A 20582-nucleotide genomic window follows, 5' to 3' on the forward strand; every position below is an offset into this window, starting at 1 on the left:
TGCAAACGTCCAGCTCCCGCACTGACTCCAGGTCTGTCTGCAGACGCCCAGCTCCCGTACTGACCCCAGGTCTGTCTGCAAACGTCCAGCTCCCGTACTGACCCCAGGTCTGTCTGCAGACGCCCAGCTCCTGCACTGACCCCAGTTGCCCAGCATGCGCCGGCTTCCACACTGATCTCAGGTCTGCCCCGCACGAGCTCAGCTCCCACACCGACCCTCCCCGCGCGGCCGCCCCGCACTCTCCTGTCAAGGGCACCGGCTGCCCATAGCTCGGTACCTGCGCGGGGTGTTTAGCAGCCGCTGCTGCTCGTCGCCCTCGTCCTCGTCCTCGTCTGTCTCGGAGTCGGGGTGGCAGTAGCACAATGCGCCGCTGCTGCGCTTGCGCTTGCGGCCGCCCGGACAGTAACAGAAGCCCTGGGCCGCATCCTCGCCCGCGTCTGACCAGCGGGACGCGCCCCCAGAACCGGACGCGGGTTCGGGCTGCTCAGCGCGCCCCGCGGGCCGCAGCACCCGGCTGCTCAGCGCGCCCATGGCTCCGGCGCCTAGGGAGCGCCAAAGGGCCGCCCCGCCATGCCTGACGCCCCACCGCCTACTCGGCAGCCGCCTCGCGCACAGCCCCAACCGTCGCCGAGAACGCAGTCATCATCTCCATCCTCCGCCCCGCCCGCCGCACCACAGCCGCCGGCTCCTCAAGACCTTGCCCCCTCGTTCTCGCAACAAAGCGCGCGCCGCAGAGCGCATGCGTGCGGCGAGCCCCCGGAAGGGGTGGAACCTGCTCGGCAAGATCGCGCATGCGCGGGCGTCGGACACGCCCTCGCCGAGCTTAGCCCGGGTGAGGACAAACCTTCAGTGCTTCCGGCGTTAACACAGGGGCGTGGGCGCTGGGTGCTTGTACTCGACGGGTTTGGGGACCCCTGTCTTTGATTCTTCCCGCGAGCTTCCTCGAGCCCGGGGTCTTCTCCAGCACTGTGAAGTCAGTTTGTGGACGGACATGTCATTATGGCCTTTGCTTCCCCTTCTGGGCTCTGGGACCATACTGTCCTGACTAGACGGCCTTTACCCCGTGTTGTTGAGAGGTGTCGATCGGGAACCACAACCAGCCTCCAGTTCCTGGCTCCTTTCTTCTGCCTTGTTTCGATTTGGTTATTTTATTGTGTCAGGGTCTTGTATTACATGCTGACCTTCGACTCTGTAGAATGATCTTGAACTTCTGATCTCCTGTGTCCACTTCTCGAATGCTTTTCTCGGATTTTCAGCACGGGCAACATTGCCAGCCTATTTAATTGCCGGGTATCCGACCCAGAGTTTCATGAATGCAAAGCACTACCAATTCAGTTACATCGATTTTCTTTCTTTTTCTTTTTTTAAGGAAGGGTCTCACTCTGAAGCTCAGGTTGGCCTGGAACTCTAGCCCATGAGTGCTGGGAGTTGAGGCATGAGCTACCATGCCAGCCTTCTATACTTTCCAAAGTAAAATGTTCATAATGAAATGTTTCAAATAGAGCAATACAAATATTTGCGGACCCACTAAGGGCTTGGACTTTTTATCACACTTACTTTGATTCGCTCTCCTTCCCCCTTCAGCTTGATTGAGATATAATGGATAATGATAAGAAAACGAGAAACCCCCTTGTGTACCCCCCTCTGCTTACATCCTCGCTTCTCCATGCTTTTTCTGTGCGTGTCTTTACATGCCACTCAGATGCTCTTTTCTGCAGCGCATTCAGACATGTAATTTAAATGGAATCAGACTTCCCCAAACCTATGATTCAGAACCTTTCTCCTCTCTTAAAACTATACTTTGGATTAAATCTTTAGTTATGGTCACCACTCATGGGAAGACTCATGATTTTCCAGTTCCTCGCCAAGGGGCTTCCGTTATTTTGTCTTTAACTCCTTTAGAACAGACATGAACATTATCCATAAAAGCTTCATCAAGCAGATCCCTGGAAACAGATTTTCTGGGAAATTTTCAACTTTCTGAGCTCTTGCCAAATTCTTCCCAGAACTGACCGCATCAACGCGCCATCTGCACTCCTTTTTGGCCGTGTACTTTGCAGGCCACCGAGGTCTTGCGTTTGTTCATCCCTGAGGAATTGTGAGGGCCCTTAGCTGAGGCAGGTTGAGGTAAACGTTGAAGAAAGAGAAGGGTGGCTGCAAAGGGATAGACTGGCATATGCGAAACTGTAGCTCCTTAAGCTAATCGTGAACTTAAGAATTGTGACTTTCTACCTTCCCTCTGAATTTACACTTAAAGCAAGAAAAACTCAGCCCACTGAAAGTACACAGTCACAAAACACTGTCCCAACCTCAGAAATGTTTAAAATTCTAGCTAAGATGTCACTTAAAGGTTAAACATCTACTAAAATTAGAACAAAGAACCTCGTAATGCTTCCAAAAGGTAATGAAGTTGGAGTAGAGATTCCACAGTTCTGAGGAGGTAGCGTCGGTTCCCGAATCTGTGTTAACTGGAATGACGGGTCACATCAGCATGTTGTCTGTGGTTCCACATCAAAGTGCAGGCCCCAATGCAGCGGGAACAAAGGGAAGTGTGTTCTTTGTGCACCTGTAACTTCTGTCCTTTGTGGTGCTAAGAAAGCAAGGGATGACTTGATCCCACTGAGCTACATTTCTGACCGTGTACGTAACGTTTACTGTAAATGCTCCACTGAGTGGAGCAGAGTGTCACTCATTTTCAGAGAGTCATTTAATGTCATTGAGTAGTGTTTGGCATACATAAATGCCAATGATTTTGTTGGTTTTGTTGGTTTTGCTACTTTGTTTTAGTGTGAGGGGGTGCCATTCCTTGTTCTCCCCACCCTGTGGGTTCTGGGGATTAAACTCAGGGTTTCAGCCTTGGTTTTTCAGGCTTGGCAGCAAAGGCCTTTACCTACTGACCCTTCTCAGTATTATCTTATTATTTATTTGGGTGTGTGTGTACTCGAGAGTGCCTGCATGTGCTCATGTGGAAACCAGAAGACAATATCAGTGTCGTACTCTCTACATCCTCCTCCTCCTCCTCCTCCTCCTCCTCCTCCTCATCATCATCATCATCATCATCATCATCATCATCAGAGACAGGGTCTTCCACTGAACCTGAAGTTCATTGGTTCAGCTATAAGTGCTAGCTACTGAGCCCCCGGGATCCATTCATCTCCACATCCCAGCCTTGGGGTTACAGACACATACTCACTGGCTGTGCCTGGCTTTCACATTGGTTACAGGGATCCAAACACTGCGCCTCGTGCTTGAGCGGCAAGCGTATTACTCTCTGAGCCATCTCCCCAGCCCTTGTTTTGCTTTTTTGAGGCTGGGACTCGTATGCTCAGGCTGGCCTCACACTGGCTATGTAGCCAGGGAGGGTTCTGATCCTCCTGCCTCCACCTCTCAGTGTAAACACTGGTCTTATAGAAGCAGGCTAACATACGATTAATGTGTTATTCTTTTATGTTGATGTTTAGTATCATGATTCCTTCAAAATAGTTCCTTCCATGGCTCAGGAAGAAAAACATCTCCGACATGGAAAAATCAAACAGAAAGAATACACATCCCTTTAAAGTCACTGTTTTTTAATTAAAAATTTCTCAGGTTGTATACAAACCAAACTTCATGATTACATGCAAGCACCATGTCTGACTGATTGCAGGAGCAAAAAGGCACAGTGGGAATCAAATCAACAATCTAAAGAGATTATTTTTTTTAACTGAAGAAAAAATTCCCTTAGGTTAGCCACAACCCAAAGCATTGTGAACCAGAACCTCATCCGAGTCTTGCTCTTTCCCGTCACCTTTGAGCAAGGTTGGGACAGGAGCCCTAAGACTGCGGAATGCTTGGTGTGAGTGACGCCCAGACTCCTGGGCTCCACTGAACCACTCTTGAGATTGAACTTGTTTGCGGAGTTGGTGACTTTACTACATTTCTTGGGAAGAAGGTGGTCTCAGTGCAAGGGGACATGAAGCCTGCCACGCCAAACACAGTACTTAGCAGTTAACATGATGGATACAGTCAAAGAAAGGAGGCTCATGGGAACTTCAATCCACAGTTGTGCAAAAGAGGAAATGGGGTGAAAATTATCAGTAACAGATGCCCAGGCTCCCACGTGAAGAAATGACTGGCTGCCCAGGGAAGAGAACACTTCTGTCCTGTCAAATTCTTACTGAAAAGAAAACCCAAAAGGAATTGGTGCATTCAGTCTCCGCAAAACACAAATGAGGAAATAATCTGTTACAGACATGGAGAACATTTTAATTTCTAATTCTAAATCTCCATTTAGTTCTTAAAAGCTTTGAAAGTACAGGTTTAAGGCATCAAAATGACTAACTATAGACGATAATAACACAGCCTAGACCACAGGAGGCAGCTGGAGGCGTTTTAACTGGAAATAAGCATTTGAGATAATGTTAATAGCAGTGCAGAAAAATGAAGTTTAAAAAAAATCAGCGTTAATAAGCCTCCTGTCCTAGGTCTTGTTTTAATCGTCTCCTCCGCAGAGAATGAGGAGAACCTTTCTGTAGTCTCCGGAAGTGTCGCCCTGGAAGAAAGGGGAACACAGTTACCAGCAGTCACATGGTTCTTAGCCTGTACACAGTTCAAAATCACCCATGTTCATTTTCAAACATGGCTAGATTTTTCTCAGGTCCTCAATTTTTTTTTATTACAAAAGTAACACTTGGGCCTGGAGAGAGGGCTTGTATACTAAGGGCACCCCTTGCTCTCACAGAGAACCCGAGTTTGGTTCTTGGTGCTCTTAGTTGTCTAGAGCTACAGGTCCAGGGGAATCCGGCACCTTCTTCTAGTCTCCTTCAGCACTGTGCGCATGAGGTACTGCACACCTGAGGCACATACAAACATCCACACACACACACGCTTACATACATATACACAGATATAGTCTCCTTCAGCACTGTGCACATGAGGTACTGCACACCTGAGGCACATACAAACATCCACACACACACACGCTTACATACATATACACAGACATACATAAATAATAATCTTTTTAAAAATAATACTTGTTCTGTGTTAAAAAAAATTAAAAGAAGAGCATAGGAGCTGGGTGGTAGTGGTGCACACCTTTAATCCCAGCACTGTAGGCAGAGGCAGGGGGATCTCTGTGAGTTTGAGGCCAGCCTGGTCTACAAGAGCTAGTTCCAGGACAATTAGGGCTGTTACACAGAGAAACCCTGTATTGACAAACCACAGAGGAGGGAGGGATGATGGGACAGAGACACGCGAACCAGTGAGCCCGTGGATCCTTAGGTCTCTGCCTTTGCCTGCACTGGGGTGACCAATGCTTGCTGTTGCTTCTTTTCCGTGGGTGTGCTGGGGAACCAAACTCAGATCCTCTCGTTTGTATGGCACGCATTTCGCCCACTGAACCATCCGCCCCCAGCCCTATATCCCCATGCCCGAGACTCTTTCTTTTTGATAGCAGCCCTCACATGACCAGTGGATTCCCTATTTTTCAGGATATTTAATTCACAGGTCAAATCTTGATGAGAAGTTTGCTGTGTAAGCAACTGAGGCGTCTCGGAAATTAGTTTCAGCTTTGTGTTTACAAGACTCTCCAGGCTTCTTAAAGAAGCAAAGGAGTTAATGAGGGGTTGTGTGGGGTGAGTCAGTTTTCCCCACACCCACGCCATCTTAGAACTCCTGGCTGTCTGGTACCAAGAACGGCAAACAGGTGCGGGCGGGAGGGGCATGTTGGCTCACATTCCTAGCAGACCCTGCTGGGCGATTCTAGCTTCAGCTCCTGCCATCATTACCAGGCAGATGAGGAAGTTGTGCTCTGAAAAGTATTCATTAAGGGTTGAGAATGTACCAGAAGTACAGAACCTGAAGCCCTGAGTTCAATCCTTAGCAGGCACGTACGCACGTGTGTACAGAGAAGTATTCATTCAATTTTTGTCTTTGAATGAGGAACCATGAGCGACAGCAATTACTGTATGCAGGGATCTAAGGAGGAAGAAGTATTCACCCTGGGGAATAGCTGCGTTGGCGTCAGGTCCCAGAACTCAGTGTTGTGGAGAAGAGGCTATTCCCATGAGAACAGGTAACCAACTGTGAGAATCTGTCCATTTCTTAGAGGGAAAAGCATCATGTGTGAGAAACATGTAGATCGTGGAAATTTATGGTGGGTTAGTTAATGAGAAATGCCTCCCGTAGACTCGTGTGTTTGGGGGGGCATTGGTAGGAGAGGCTATGGAATCTTCAGGAGGCAGAGCCTGGCTGGAGGAAGGTCGTCCCTAAGGGCAGGCTCGGAGGCTTTATAGCCCGCCCTGACTATTCTGTTCACTGTTCATGCTGATTCCTGTGTTCAGATGCAATGTGACCAGCCAGCTTCCTGCTCCTTTGGCCTGCTCCCATGCCTTCCCTCCTCTGGAATTATAAACCAAAATCAACTATGTCTTCCTTAAGTGGTTTTTGGCATTTATTCAGCAACAGAAAGCAAATGATCACATACAACTTTTGCCATGGCAGGCATGGGACAGATCTTGGGGGAAAGAAATCAAAATCATAAAAGCAATTGAGAGCTCAAATGATGATGTGTAGACCAGTTACAGACATAGATAGGTCTTTTGCGTCTGTAACTGGTCTACAGACAAACTGTATATATTACTGGTATACAAAGGCCCTAAGGTTTGCAATATCACACATGGGAATAAATTGTGTGAGATTATTGCTAATACACATTTTCCTTTATTGTGTATTTTGCACAAATGTGCATGCATGCATCTGTGTACTACATGTACGCAAGCACCCATGGAGGCCAGAAGAGGGTGTCGGGTTCCTAGAACTGGAGTCACAGGTGGTTGTGAGCTGTCATATGGGTGCTGGGAATGGAACTGGGGTCCCTCGAAAGAGCAGTCAGTTCTCTTAACTGCTTACCCCTTATCTCCAACCCCTGGTATTCTAACCTTTGGGTAGAAGGATATTTGAGATGGAGGTCAGGGGTGACGTTTCCTCTCTACACTCTGTTCACTACAACAGGTCAATTCCTTAAAATGTTGGGGCTTGTTATACTACCTTTTTTGAATAAAAGCAGTGCTGAATCATTGTTCCAGAATTTTCATCCATGTTTGGGGCCAGCATGAACTTATTGCTTGTACACCATGAGAAAGGAGGGGCCCCAGATGGGCAGAGGGCCATCTTGGTTGGGAACAATATGCCTACGAGGAGAGACCTGTGGTGCTGCACCCCAAGGCCAGGCCCTGTCTTCACTGTGGTACCCTACCTTGATGAAAGAGTACAAAGACTTCCCATAGAGCCTCTTGAAGTTGGCCCGGATGTCCAGCATGTCGATCTCTGCTCTAGAAACCATCACTCTGATGAGGGTGCTGTCATCAGTGCCTAAGCCCTGAGGGAGGGAGCACAAGGTCTTACATCAGGTGATGCTCTTTGTGGTCCAGCAAGGCAAGACAAGGCTACAGTGATTCTGCTACAGTATCTTTGCTTGATGACCTGGGAGGCCCGAGGAACATCCTCATGCCTTAACTTGGGATGCAAGGCTTTACACAGCCAACCTTTCCAACACTCCGTGTTGTGACCCGAAGACATCGCTTTGCGTTTCCAAAGACAGGCGCTACGCTGTTCAGCCACCTGTACAGTCTACTTTCCTCCTCCCCGGCCCTGTGCCAAGCTTCCCTCGAGTTCTGCCTCAACAGAACAGGCTGGTTTGGTTTTGCTTTTTTCCCTTCCTTCTTCCTCTCTCTCTCTGTCTCTCTCTCTCTCTGTGTCTCTCTCTGTCTCTGTCTCTCTGTCTCTCTGTCTCTCTCTCTCTCTTTACTAAGACAAGGCCTTGCTATATAGTCTAGTCTGGTCCCAAACTTAGCAACCCTCCTTTTTCAGCCTCCCAGGAGCTGGAATTTCAGGTGTGTGCTAGCACACCCAGCTCCTGTGTCCTTATACGTTCTTTTCAAATCATCCCTCAAGGATACTGAAAATCAACACTCTGCCCATTGTATCTGTTTAGTAGTGGGATGCTGAACTGTGTCCTCATGCCATCTTATCATTAGTGTCTACACGCTTGCTTTTCTCTTTGAGGAGAGACAGTCTTTAAGAACCAAGACTCACCGGGCGGTGGTGGCGCACGCCTTTAATCCCAGCACTCGGGAGGCAGAGGCAGGTGGATCTCTGTGAGTTCGAGACCAGCCTGATCTACAAGAGCTAGTTCCAGGACAGGCTCCAAAACCACAGAGAAACCCTGTCTCAAAAAACCAAAAAAAAAAAAAAAAAAAAAAAAAAACAAAAGAACCAAGACTCCCCACCATGTACGATGGCATAGGCCCGTGATAGCAGCACTTGGAAGGCTGAGGCAAGATGGTCAGAAGTTCAAGGCCATCCTCAGTTACAAAGAGAATTTGCGGACAGCCTGGGCTACTGAGAATTTGTCTCAGAAGAACAACAACAAAACCTAAGCATTCAGTTCTGGTTTCCTGTTGCTCTTGGGGCCCCGGCAGGGCTGCCTGCACAGGGTCTAACACAGGCCTGGGAACCTGGCTCTGAAGCTAGACTTTGTCTCCTTGGGGCATTCCTGCCTCTGTAAACAGTGGAAACACACTGTGTATACTCTATATGCCTCAGTTTCTCCACTTGTAAAACAGGATAGTTTGTGCCCTGCTCCTGCTGTGGGGATAAATGCATCCATACATGCAAAGCCCTAGGAGCAGGGCTCCGTACATCACAAGCTCATAGAGAGAAGCACTCAGTATAGCGCAGCAGTATTCAGTGAGGGGTGGCGTCGAGCTGGATACTCCAGGGTGGAATCCGGGTGGCAAGCCTAAGAATTTGAAAAACAATACGCCACAGTCTTTCAAACGGTAAAAGTGAAATAATTTACCTTCATGGATTTATAAAGCCTTTCAGCAAAATATGCAGGTTTGTTCCTTATGCACTTCACTGTGGAGAAAAGGGGCAAAAAGAAGTGAGCATGGGCCGCTCCCCTGCCCGCTCCCCTGCCCACACCCATGCCCACTCTCAGGAGGGCTTTCCCTTCTCCTAACAAATTAACTCTATTTCCATAAAAACAGAATGAAAAGATCACAGAAACAAAATCCAAGAACAAAGAGAACTGACAGTTATTCTCTGTTTCTACAGAGTCCCAAGAACTATTTCCTGATTGCTTTGCTAGACCCATTTGAGCCAAGCAGCGCTGGGTGAACACGGTCTGTGCTCCGGACCCTCTTCCAGATGGACAGGGTCCTCAGCTTATCAGGTTTCTGGGGAAGTCATTAATGATGCAGTCAAAGCAAGGGTGGCTCGCAGTTCCAAAATGATTATTACATCTGCCGTGTAACACAGTTCTTAAGGAGCTGGAGAAATGCTTCAGGGGTTGAGTACTTGTCCTTGCAGAGGACTAGGGTTCAATCTCCAGCACTCAAATAATTGCTTACAACTGCCCGTAACTCCAGTTTCAAAGGATCTGATGAACTCTTGTGACCTCTGAGGGTACAAGGCACACACATGGTACACAGATACATGTGTCTGCGAAACACCCACACAATCAAAAAGCTTCAAAATCAGCTGTTAAAGTCAATTGACTTGCCAGATGCAGCTAACATGGTGCTATCTTTCTCTTATAATGAAATAGAAAAGTATCAAAGACAAAGTCATAAGACCCCTGGCACAACAGCAGTCAGAGTCAGGCCACACAGAATAGCTGCTTTTTTCAGTCAGGTTCTCCCATGGCCCAGGCTGGCCTTGAACTCATTATGTAGCCGAGGGTGATCTTGAACTACTGATCCTCAGGGCTGCCTCTACCTCCCAACTGCTGGGATTACAGGTGTGCACAGTGTCAAGCTTTGCAAGTATTTCTTCTTTAAAGTTGTAGAACAGTCAGATGGGGTCGTTCATGTCTATGAATCTAGCACTCCTAGCCAAGATAGGAGGATTGCTACAAATTCAAAGCCAGCCTTGGTTACTGAATGAGAACATCTAGCAAAAGAAAAGTCTGGGACAAGAGAGATGGCTCAGTGGTTAAGAGCACTAACTGTTCTTACAGAGGACCCAGGTTTGCTTCTCAGCACCCATGTGGTGGTTCACAACACTCTGTAACTCCTGTTTCAGTGGATCCAGCGCCCCCTTCTGGGCTCCACGGGCATTGCACACATTGCATGCAACCAAAATACTTGTGAACAGAAAATTAAAAAAAAAACAACAGCAGTTCTGGAGAATCATCTTGGTGTGGTGGCACGTGGCTGTGGGTCAGGTATTTGGGGACTGAGGTGAGAGGATCACATTAATCCAGGAATGCCAGACCAGCCTGGCCAATTTGCTGAGAATCCATTCTCTGAGATTCGAGAACGTACCCTCAGTGAGGGGGACGACTTTAATTTCAGAAAAGCACCACTCTATATCTCCGCAACAACATCTGGAGACTAAGGAAGACCCCTAACAGAATTAGTTCTGGGGCTCACCAGTTTACCTATAGCCAGCAGGGCATCTTCAAAGCTCCCCGATGTCTCAGATTTAATACTCTGCTCAATGTCCTTCTGGGAGATCCTTTTGTATTCATCAAACACTACAAGCAATAACAAGGGAGTGTGATTTAGAAACCGGGGCTGCCGATGACTGATCTGCTAAGCGCACTTGCCCCCAAGCCTGATGACCTGAACTGACCCCTGGAACCCATATGCTGGAAGAAGAGGACTGACTTGGGCAAATTGTCCTCCGATCTCCACATGTTATCTGTGGCGTTTGCAAACCCACACACATAACACAAACAACATACGCTCTAAATAAATAAACACATAAATTAGTGTAATAAAAATTTAAATGCAGGGAACTAAAATTTATGGAGAGAATGAACACATTTTAACAAGCTTACACTACTTAGGTATTTTTGGCATATTTCAAGAGGAAACCAACTATTACTGTGGGTGAGGGCCCAGGCAGGGTGTAGTCTGGCGGACTGGGCCCATCCAGGAGGAAGAGTGCTGAGCTCCCTGGAGAACATTAGGCACTAAGAGGATCTTTGAGTACATTTGTTTTCTTCTTGTGTCAGCAGACAGGGTCTGGTAGCTCACCCCTCTAGTCCCGGTACTCGGCAGGTGAAGGCGGGGTAGGCAGTTCCTCAGTCACACCCTGAGTTCAAGGCCAGCCTGGGCTACAGAGTCCTAGTCATTGTAAAACGTCAGCTTTGACGTCAGCTGTGCGCTCCTCTCCATTCGGCTCGTTAGGACGAGAACAGCTCAGCCTCCTCAAAGCTGAGTCACATCTTGGAGCAGCCGGTTGCATTTTTAAATAATTTTTTTTGCATAATTTTTTTTCTTGCTTTTTGCCCAGGATTTTTGAATGTGATTAATGTTTTCCTCTCTTCTTCCAGAGACTTATTAGGACAGATATCTGTTTTATTTATCTCCTTAGTGGCATTTGCTGGCATCCCATCTTGTCCCCTCCATCCATGTGATTCTCATAGGTTATCAGTTAAGGGACAGCAATGTTCGGCAACTCACATCATAACCTTGTCCCAGTAGGGGCCCTCAGAGTGGCCTGCCCTCCAGGAGATGGTTTTCTTTCTTTTTCTTTTCAGTTGTGTGGTTAGGCATGGTGGTTGCACACTTTTGATCCCAGCACTTGGGAGGCAGAGGCAGGAGGATCTCTGTGAATTCGAGGTCAGCTTGGACTACATAGTGAGTTCCAGGCTAGCCAGGGCTACACAGTGAGACTCTATCTCAAAACGAGTTGTATGGGGTGTGGTACAGTATGTTCTAATGTGTGTGCATGCATGTGGAAGCCAGAAGCAGGTGTCAGTTGTCTTCTTATTTTTAATTTATTTTAATGAATTAATTTGGACTGTGTTCACCACTGCTTACGCCTGTGCTCGTGTATACAAAGGCCACAGGAGGATGCTGAGAATCTTCCTTTCTCACCCAGGGTCTTACTGCTTTTAAGACAGGTGCACCCACTGAATTAGGAGCTCACCCTGTCAGCTATGCTGACTGGCCAGTGAACTCCTGGGATCCACCTGTCTCTGCCTTTCAATGCTGGCTTTTTTATGTGAGAGGATGAGATTCTAGCATAGGCCCTCCTGCTTGCCCAGCAAGCACTCCCCCAGCCCGCCACCTTGTCTTGTTTGGTTTTGAGACAGTCCTCACTGCACCTGGAGCTCACAGTTAGCCAGACTGGCCGGACAACAAGCCTCAGGGATCACCTGTTCCCATCTTTTCTGCCTAGGATTCCTGGTGCATGCTGGAACCAGCATTTTGTTTGTTCCCAGGGAGATCCCCAGAAGCACCTTTATTTCTGTTCTCATGAAAGGGTTCAGATCTTCCTCCAATATTGGGAGCCACTGGTACTGTCCATCTTCCTGTTTGCCAGTGTATATGTCCAGACTCAAAGACACTGATCAGACCCCTGCTGTAAACTGGAGTGAATGCCCTTAGCTCTGACCATCACTGTTGGTTGGTAACAAGATTATTCCGTTTACACTACCTAAATAGTGCCTAAAATATTGTCTCCTGGGCTGGGTGGTGGTAGTGTATGCCTTTAATACCAGCACTCTGTGAGTTAAAGATACAGAGAAACCCTGTCTTGAACCGCCACCCTCAATATTGTCTCTTGGTAACTTATGAATAGGTAATTTTTTATTATTGATTTTTATTGAGCTCTACATTTTTCTCTGCTGCCCTCCCTAATGAATAGGTAATTTTTAACTGCCCAACTATAGATATACAAATTCTTAGTAAATGTTTCCCAGGACCTGCAATTCTGGAAAAATGCCACAAGGGGGCGCTCACATTGTAAGCAGGCAAGGGGAGCCAATAAAAGAAAGCATAAGGCCCCAAGTTTCATCCTGGTGTATGATTTATGGACAGAAATATTTGCTTATTATTATTATTATTATTGTTGCCACTGAGGAGTATCTAGAATAATTACAACTTGTAAATGTGTCAAACTTTGCAGCTACATTGTGTTTTCAATTTAGCAATCCCATTCTCCTCAAATTCCCCACAAGCTTTGAAACTCCATGCCTATGACAGGGAGATGGTGGTTTTTAAAATTATGATGCCCATGAAGGTCTAAAGAGCTCATCTACAAGATGAACGGCCCTACTGAGTCCTTACTGCCGTTTATAAGAAGACTCAGCCTGGCAACAAATATCCTATAAAGGTTTAGTGTCCCTCCCCCACCACCAAAGAAGTTAAAAGCACATTGCAAAGTTTAGAAATTACCAGAAGCAAATTGGGAACATCACACAAAGGAAATAAAAAGTGAAATTACCCGCGACTCATTTTACTCAATGTAACCTGTGAACAGATTGATCAGTGATATTAAACAGAAATAATTACCAACTGACATTTATTTAAACTGGTCCCTCAGGCAGTGAAGGCTGCTTCCTTATGTGAGCAAGGGAAATGAATGTCTTGGGGAAGCACTAGAGAAAGGACTAACTAGGAATGCTGGTTTCCTGGGATAAAGAATGTTAAATTATTACGAACATGTTGTATATCTGCCAGTAATTCAAATTAATCTTTCGAAATTGCCCTTCATTCATATCATTTGATTCCCACATTTGCAAGGTAAAAATCTAATAGTTGAGTATTCCGTATCATGGTGGGGGAAAGATCATCATGACCTGGGGGAGCACTATGATCAAGTCACATTATATACATGTTTGGAATTATCAAAGAATAAGTAAAAGATTTTTCTTAAAGGTTATCAGGGACTGGAAAGATGCCTCAGTGTTAAGAGCACTTGCTGCTCTTACAACAGACCTGGGTCAGGTCCCTTCCCACCACCCACTTTATGGCTCACAACTGTCTGTAACTCCAGTTCTAGATAATCTAGTACCCTCTTCTGATCTCCAAGGAGACAAGACATACACTTTGGTTTACAGACATACATTTAGTCAAAACATTCATATACACAAAATAAAATACTCTTTAAATGTTTAGGGTTATCTTCCATTCTAGCAGAATTGAGTGAGGTAGGGAGGCAGGTACCCACCATGCAGCAGATGGTTCCGGTTCCGGGAGCAGAGGATGCTTAGGAACTTCACCTCGTCCGTCCCCCATCTCTTCTCCCCAGCCTCAAACAGGTCCTGGTGCCAAAAAACCATGAGTTTAAATACCAGATAGGATGTGCCAGTACTTGGGCGAATAGTTCTAAGACGTCTGAGAGATGAACTGATTTGGTTTTATTTTGTTAGTTGGTAAGGCAAACATGCTGTGTATACACACACACACACACACACATACAGACACACACACAGACACACACACAGATACACACAGACACACACAGACACACACACAGATACACACAGACACACACAGACACACACAGACAGACACACACACAGACACACATACAGATACACACAGACACACACACACACAGACTCACACACACAGACACACACTTGGTTCTTCAATCACTTTAACCTCATAATGGCATGAAATGACATCCGTTCAGCAGAAATCAGGCTTCAAAGTTTGCACTTTGGTCTTTTCTTGAACCTGTCTATACAGTGTAGGACTTCATCAAAGTGTGAGCATCAAGCAGTAACCCATGCTCCCAGTTAGCTACACAGTCATGAGGGCAGCAAGCAACACACTCTAGTGGACTTTGTGTCAAGCCTCCCAATGTAAATGCATTTTCAGCTTACACTAGGTTGGGACATAATACCATTCCAAGCTTCTGTTTCTGTATCCCTCTGTCCCTGTGATGTGTGTGTGTGTGTGTGTGTGTGTGTGCATGTGTGTGTGTGTGTGTGTGTGTTATTCCATTATTTGGTCTGAATTCAAGCAAGGAGCTTTCTCCAGAGCCTCAATTTCCTTACCTGTACAATGGAGGTCAAAGTCCTAAGGTTGCTGTGAGGATTCAATTGTTTGACTGAGAAAAGCCCTGTGGGGGTGCTTGGTTCTTATTGAGGGTCCACTGTCTATAAGCTACTATGTACCTGGCCACAGGGATGAGTGGCAGGAGACATCAGGGTGTCAGGACAGATAGCATGTCAGGACAGACATCAGTGCATCAGGACAGACAACGGTGTGTCAGAATAGACAGCAGTGTGTCAGGACAGACATCAGTGCATCAGGACAGACATCGGTGCGTCAGAATAGACAGCAGTGTGTCAGGACAGACATCAGCAGGGGTTCCAGACAGAGCAGTGTCCTACTGCATGTTCTCTTTAGGGCAGTGTGAAGAGCAGAGGCAGCTCCTTCCCCTCTGGATCATTCAGTAGACAGCTGAAATGGCTGGGGACTTAGCTCAAGCACTGAGCACTTGCCTAGCCATGGGCCAAGCCCTGGGGTCCATTCCCTGGCAACACACACACACACACACACACACACACACACACACACACAAACGCACATGCACGCGCGCGCACACACACACACACACACACAAGGAGGGGGTTCTCTGGGATCCTCATGTGGCCCCAGGGTGAGAAGGAGACCTAGAATTCAGGAGTATAGAGATGGTGCCCTGAGCCACCCCAAGTTCCAGGTACCCCTGAAAGAAACCTGCTAACCAGAGCGGAGTGAGGCCTGTCTTAGAGAAGAAGCTGTAAGAAGGAATTTGCAGCCTACTAACCTGGGCGTCCTGCTTCACGAGCGCATCATCCAGGTAATTCCCTTCATCCCTGCCACCCTGCGGGTGAAACAGACAAGAGTGAGTTCCCATGGCAATTCCAGGGTGCTCTTAAGACCGAAGGCCTGGAGACAAGATGCAGTAAAAGCTGGCTCTTCAGGTTAGGGGGTCAGGACTGCTGTCTTAGTCACCAGGGCTTGGAGCTACGTCAGGCAGATATTCTCAGCGGAGTGAGAGCCCCACTGTGACTCCTGGTGTTGCAAAGTTGGCTCTTCCAGTGGAAGGGCAGTAACTTCTTCCTGCGTCCTCCTCCCTATTCCAACCACGGCACCGACCCAGCTGACTCAGCCTTCCTAACCAGCCAGTCTTCATTGATCAAGAGAATGCTGGGCAGAGGACAAACTTGGGGAGCTCATGCAAGTCAGCACCAAATGCACCAGCTCCAGCATGGAGAGCCACGGGAACCCCTGAAGGAACACTAAGGAGTGTCAGACAGGCACTGCACCTCAGTTTGGAAGGCTGTTCTTTAAAAAAAGATTTTTTAAAAGTGTGTGTTGTATTTGTATGTGTCGTGTGTGTGCAGTGCCTATAGGGGCCAGGAGAGGGCATCAGATCTCCTGGATCTGGAGTTACAGGTGGTTGTGAGCCATTCATTGTAGGTGTGGAGTTTAACTCAGGTTCTCTGTCTGCAAGAACAAGAAGTACTCCCCCACCCTCTCCAGTCCTGCCACCGTATAAATATCCAAAACACATGGAAGTTATCTCCCAATATCCTTTGAATCCGATGCTTTGTAACAGAGGTAGCTGGCATCAGCATGGGACATGTGAACAGTGAGTTAAGAAGAGATGGTTGGGCATGCATGACCAGCCAGGGGCTCTGAAGGAGAAATAAGAAAAAGGAACAGACAGCCAGAGAATGGCACCTGGGGAATACCCATGTTTAGGAGGCTAAAAGGATGAAGGGCAGGTAAAGGAGGGTACATGTCTCAATTAACCCAGCATCCCCTTTCAGAAGCTGGGACCAAGGAAGACACGCACCGCTGACAGGGACACCAGTACTCGCTGGAACATGAAGGATGTGTCAGAGCAGATGTCCTCTTCAAGGCTTCTTCCATATTCTGCCAAGAAATCGGAAATGGGTACATCAGAACAGAGACCTGCCAGTGCCGTCACCTGCCAGCAAGCGCCGTTCCTCCAGGGCAGCCTGCTCATGGTACGACTCTGACCAAAGTGCTACCCCATGTGAGGTTTTCAAAATCTGAAACTCTGTGTGGTCCCAGCTCTCCCTGAGGGTCTATAAGTAGGTAATGGTTGCTGGGGGTAGGGGAGACAATTCCTTCAGGGGTGTAACCATCAGTAAGGAATCCCTGCTCCTGTGGGTAACCCTTCACCCATGTTCCTGTAAGCAATTCTAATGAAACTAATCAACTCGTAAAAATGGCAACAAAACAAACAATAAATACGACCCAGAAGGAACTATGGCTGTCTCTTTAAGATGATGGGGATCAAGAAGGCAGGACTAGAATCCTCCCTGGTTTTCTCCCGTCTGAGACTCTGCTCTGCATGTGTCTGAGTGGAAGGAAGTTTGTTGTGGAATATCAGTTTAACTATGTAAAGGTGTGTTACACAGTTTCTGCTGCCTTTGTAAATGATGTAAGGATGCTTGTTGTGGAATATCACTTTAACTGTGTAAAGGTGTGTTACACAGTTTCTGCTGCCTTTGTAAACGATGTAAGGATGCTTGTTGTGGAATATCACTTTAACTGTGTAAAGGTGTGTTACACAGTTTCTGCTGCCTTTGTAAACGATGTAAGGATGCGTTGCTTTTGTTTGTGCTGCATTTGTTTAACTATGTAAAGATGTGTTGCTGTTTCACCTTGCCCACCTAAAGCACATGATTGGTCTAATAAAAAACTGAATGGCCAATAGCTAGGCAGTAGAGGGCTACGTGGGGTAGAGGGATGGCAGGCAGAGAGAATAAGTAGGCGGAGAAATCCAGAATGAGAGAGAAAGAGAGGGAGATGCCAGGGGCCGGCAGTCAGGCACAGTAGGACATACAGAAAGAAAGGTAAAAAGCCCGAGGCAAAACGTAGATGAAAAGAAGCAGGTTAATTTAAATTAAAGAAAAAGCTAGACAGAAACGAGCCTAAGCTAGGCCGAGCATTTATAACTAATAAGTCTCCGTGTCATGACTTGGAAGCTGGTTGGTGACCTAAAAGATAAAGCCTGGTACAGAAGCTGTTGAAAGGTTACCAGTGTCACAGGACAGAGGTCCCCAGAGAGGTTCTAACAGATCTCTCTGAAGAATGACACTCTTTATAGCCACCAAAAGCCACTGTGGGGCAGATGCCAGGGTTAAGGGGACTGTGTGAGAGGCATGGAGGTTCCTAGGCTCACAGATAAGCACTAGGGGGAACCAAGAGTGTTAAACACATAGGATTGCTCCTTTAAAGGAAGGGATGCACAGCCTGTTATCCACCCAGAAGACTGGGAGCAGATGTGGTTCATAGCCTGGTGACCTCGGCACTATCTGTGTGGATGAGATCAGGCTCAATCCTCCCCAGACCCTTATGATGTGGGATTCCCCTCTGTATGCTGTGAATACCATTGGTTAATAAAGAAACTGCCTTGGCCTGTGATAGAGCATAGAGGTGGGGGGGGGGGACTAAACTGAATGCTGGGAGAAAGAAGGCAGAGTCAGGGAGAAGCCATGGAGCCCCACTGGAGACAGACACGGGAATATTACCTGGTAAACCATAGCCATGTGGTGATACAAAGATGAATAGAAATGGGTTAAATTAACATGTATACATTAGCCAGAAACACACTTAAGCTATTGGCCAAACAGTATTGCAAATGATATGATTTCTGTGTAATTATTTTGGGGCTAAGCAGCTGGGAACAAACAAGCGGCCTCCTACAATACCCTTGTCATGAGCTTGTTAATCTATAGAACTTATCTTTATGGGAGCTGTCACATGTAATCAATCCACAGAACACATCTTTATAGAAGATGTCACATGTACTTCACAGAGTTTCAATGCCTTAAGTCTTATTGTGCACCAGGAAATTTTTCACTAAATTATGCTGTGCTTAAATAGGTCTAAAATAAGCTACTCAGGGTCAAAGTTTGAAGCAACACTGGCTACTCAGTCATGTTGAACCAAGTTGCCTTCTTGCCTCACCTTACTCTGCTGGCTCTCAGAAACCCTCCACAGGGCTGAGGTCAGGGTTGGGGGGGGGGCTAACTTCAAATCCTGAGTGGGGTAGAGGTCATGGTCAGGGGGCTAACTCCAGACTCCCAGCGTTTAGGTTCAGCCTCTGTACCCTGAGCAAGAGTCCCTACTACATGACTGTTTCTCCACAGGAGTGATACATATTGAAACACAGGGAATGGTGGTGCCGGGGCACAGCTCTGTGTTAGAGCCTAGGGCACTGGTCTAGCTTATGAGAGATGCTGGCCTCCATCCCTAGTACCCTGGGTGATACATATGGCAGAAAATTAAGGGAAAATAAGTAAAACAAAGGGAAGAAAACTCTACCATAATCTAAAGCTGAGAAATAATGGTCCCCGTCTTATTTTCAAGTCATAGGCAACCTGTGCCAGGGCCTGGAGGATGCCACTTACGCTGCTGGTATGTCTGGTTGATGCGACGGATCTCCTCGGGGGTACGAGAAGCCAGGATCTCAATCAGGCAGCCCTCGTCTGTGCCAGCCCCCTAAATGTGAGGCCAGAGGTGAGGATGGTATGAACCAGTGGATCAAAGTAACGTGCAGCGGTTATGCACAGTGAAACAAACAGAAGGATGCAATTAAATCTACAAATTAAAAACTGAGTCCCACACTCAGAAAGACTGCAGGTATGAAGCTTCAGGATGTAATTCCAGCCCCCCGGGGTCCAGAAGCGGGGCCTGATAACTTTTAACTGGCTTGCCCAAGCCCGGTGTGCTCACCATAATCATAACCATTTATCCATCCTCTACTCATTCTCTCATCCTCTACTCCCCCCTCTCAGAAGGACTTGGCTATAGCTTTTAACTTTAAGGTTTTATTTTATGTGTGTGGGTCTGTGTGCCTGTGAGTCTAGTGCCCCAAGAGGCCAGAGGAAGATGTCAGATCCCTAGAGCTGGAATTACAAGTGGTTGTGAGCTGCCCACTATGTGTGTTGGGAAGCAAACTACAGTCCTCTGCCAGAGCTGTAAGCACTGAGCCATCGCTCCAACTCTGCTGGCCACGGTTCTGAAGGTTGACACATCATCGTGTGCACTAGAACACAGGGACCACAGACTGTCACAGCCTCCTAGGCTCCTGTCACCGTGTGCACTGGGACACTGAGAGCTCGGGGACCACTGACCTTCATGGCTTTCCGCAGCTCCTGCACATCGTACAGCACCGTGGGTGTCATCATCCCCAAAATCACCTCCTCAAAGTTGCTGCTCAGCTCCGACTTCAAGTCATCCATCAGGTCCTGAAATGAGAAGGAAGTGTCTACTCTTAGCTGCTATTGTCAGTTATGCCAGCCTCTCTCTAGTTATGGTGCAGGGATGTCCTGGGCACTCGTCACCCTCCTGGGAGCACGCAGCGGTGCTTTCCTAGGTCATTTGACACATCTACACATCGACAGTCACACCAGACAGCTGTTAAAACACTTGTCAGTTTTCCTAATCTGCCCAAGACCAGCTTTTATTAATTGACTTCAACCTAAACCACACAGTACAGCAAAGGAGAGTGTGGCCATTTCCCATCTGGCCAAACTTCAGTGACGTTTACAAAGCATGCCGGCTTTCTCGTGAAAATTTGTTTTTGCTTTGTTGTTGTTGTTCTCATTAAATTTTACTTTTGAATACATACCTATTTTTCTCTTTTTAAAATTTACAATTACACTCATTTATTTGTGTGCAGAGGTGTGCAGCAGTGGAGGTCAGAGGTCAACCTAAGGCAGAGGTTCTTTGTCCTGTGGGATTGAACTCAGGTTGTTTAGCTTGGCAGCAACACTTTTACACACTAAGCCATTTCACTGACCCCATATTTTTGTTTGTGTG

The 20582-nt window shown here is 47.1% G+C and overlaps 2 protein-coding genes across 2 annotated transcripts in view; both read right to left on the reverse strand.

The window, feature by feature from the left end:
* Gmcl1 (germ cell-less, spermatogenesis associated 1) overlaps positions 1 to 709 on the reverse strand; it is a 40576-nt gene extending 39867 nt beyond the window's left edge. Inside the window, exon 1 of the mRNA XM_013353027.2 lies at positions 278 to 709. Within this exon, the coding sequence (XP_013208481.1) occupies positions 278 to 531 (254 nt within the window). The 5' untranslated portion in view covers positions 532 to 709. The remainder of the gene's footprint in view (positions 1 to 277) is intronic.
* Positions 710 to 3552: 2843 nt separating this feature from the next.
* The window catches only part of Anxa4 (annexin A4), a 52189-nt gene continuing 35159 nt past the window's right edge, over positions 3553 to 20582 (reverse strand). Inside the window, 9 exon segments of the mRNA XM_005364807.2 lie at positions 3553 to 4531; positions 7238 to 7360; positions 8843 to 8901; positions 10427 to 10522; positions 13951 to 14044; positions 15544 to 15600; positions 16579 to 16658; positions 19169 to 19259; positions 19895 to 20008. Of these exon segments, the coding sequence (XP_005364864.1) occupies positions 4472 to 4531; positions 7238 to 7360; positions 8843 to 8901; positions 10427 to 10522; positions 13951 to 14044; positions 15544 to 15600; positions 16579 to 16658; positions 19169 to 19259; positions 19895 to 20008 (774 nt within the window). The 3' untranslated portion in view covers positions 3553 to 4471.

This window comes from Microtus ochrogaster, unplaced genomic scaffold, assembly GCF_000317375.1.
Source record: "Microtus ochrogaster isolate Prairie Vole_2 unplaced genomic scaffold, MicOch1.0 UNK1, whole genome shotgun sequence".
In the NCBI taxonomy this organism is placed as follows: Eukaryota; Metazoa; Chordata; class Mammalia; order Rodentia; family Cricetidae; genus Microtus; species Microtus ochrogaster.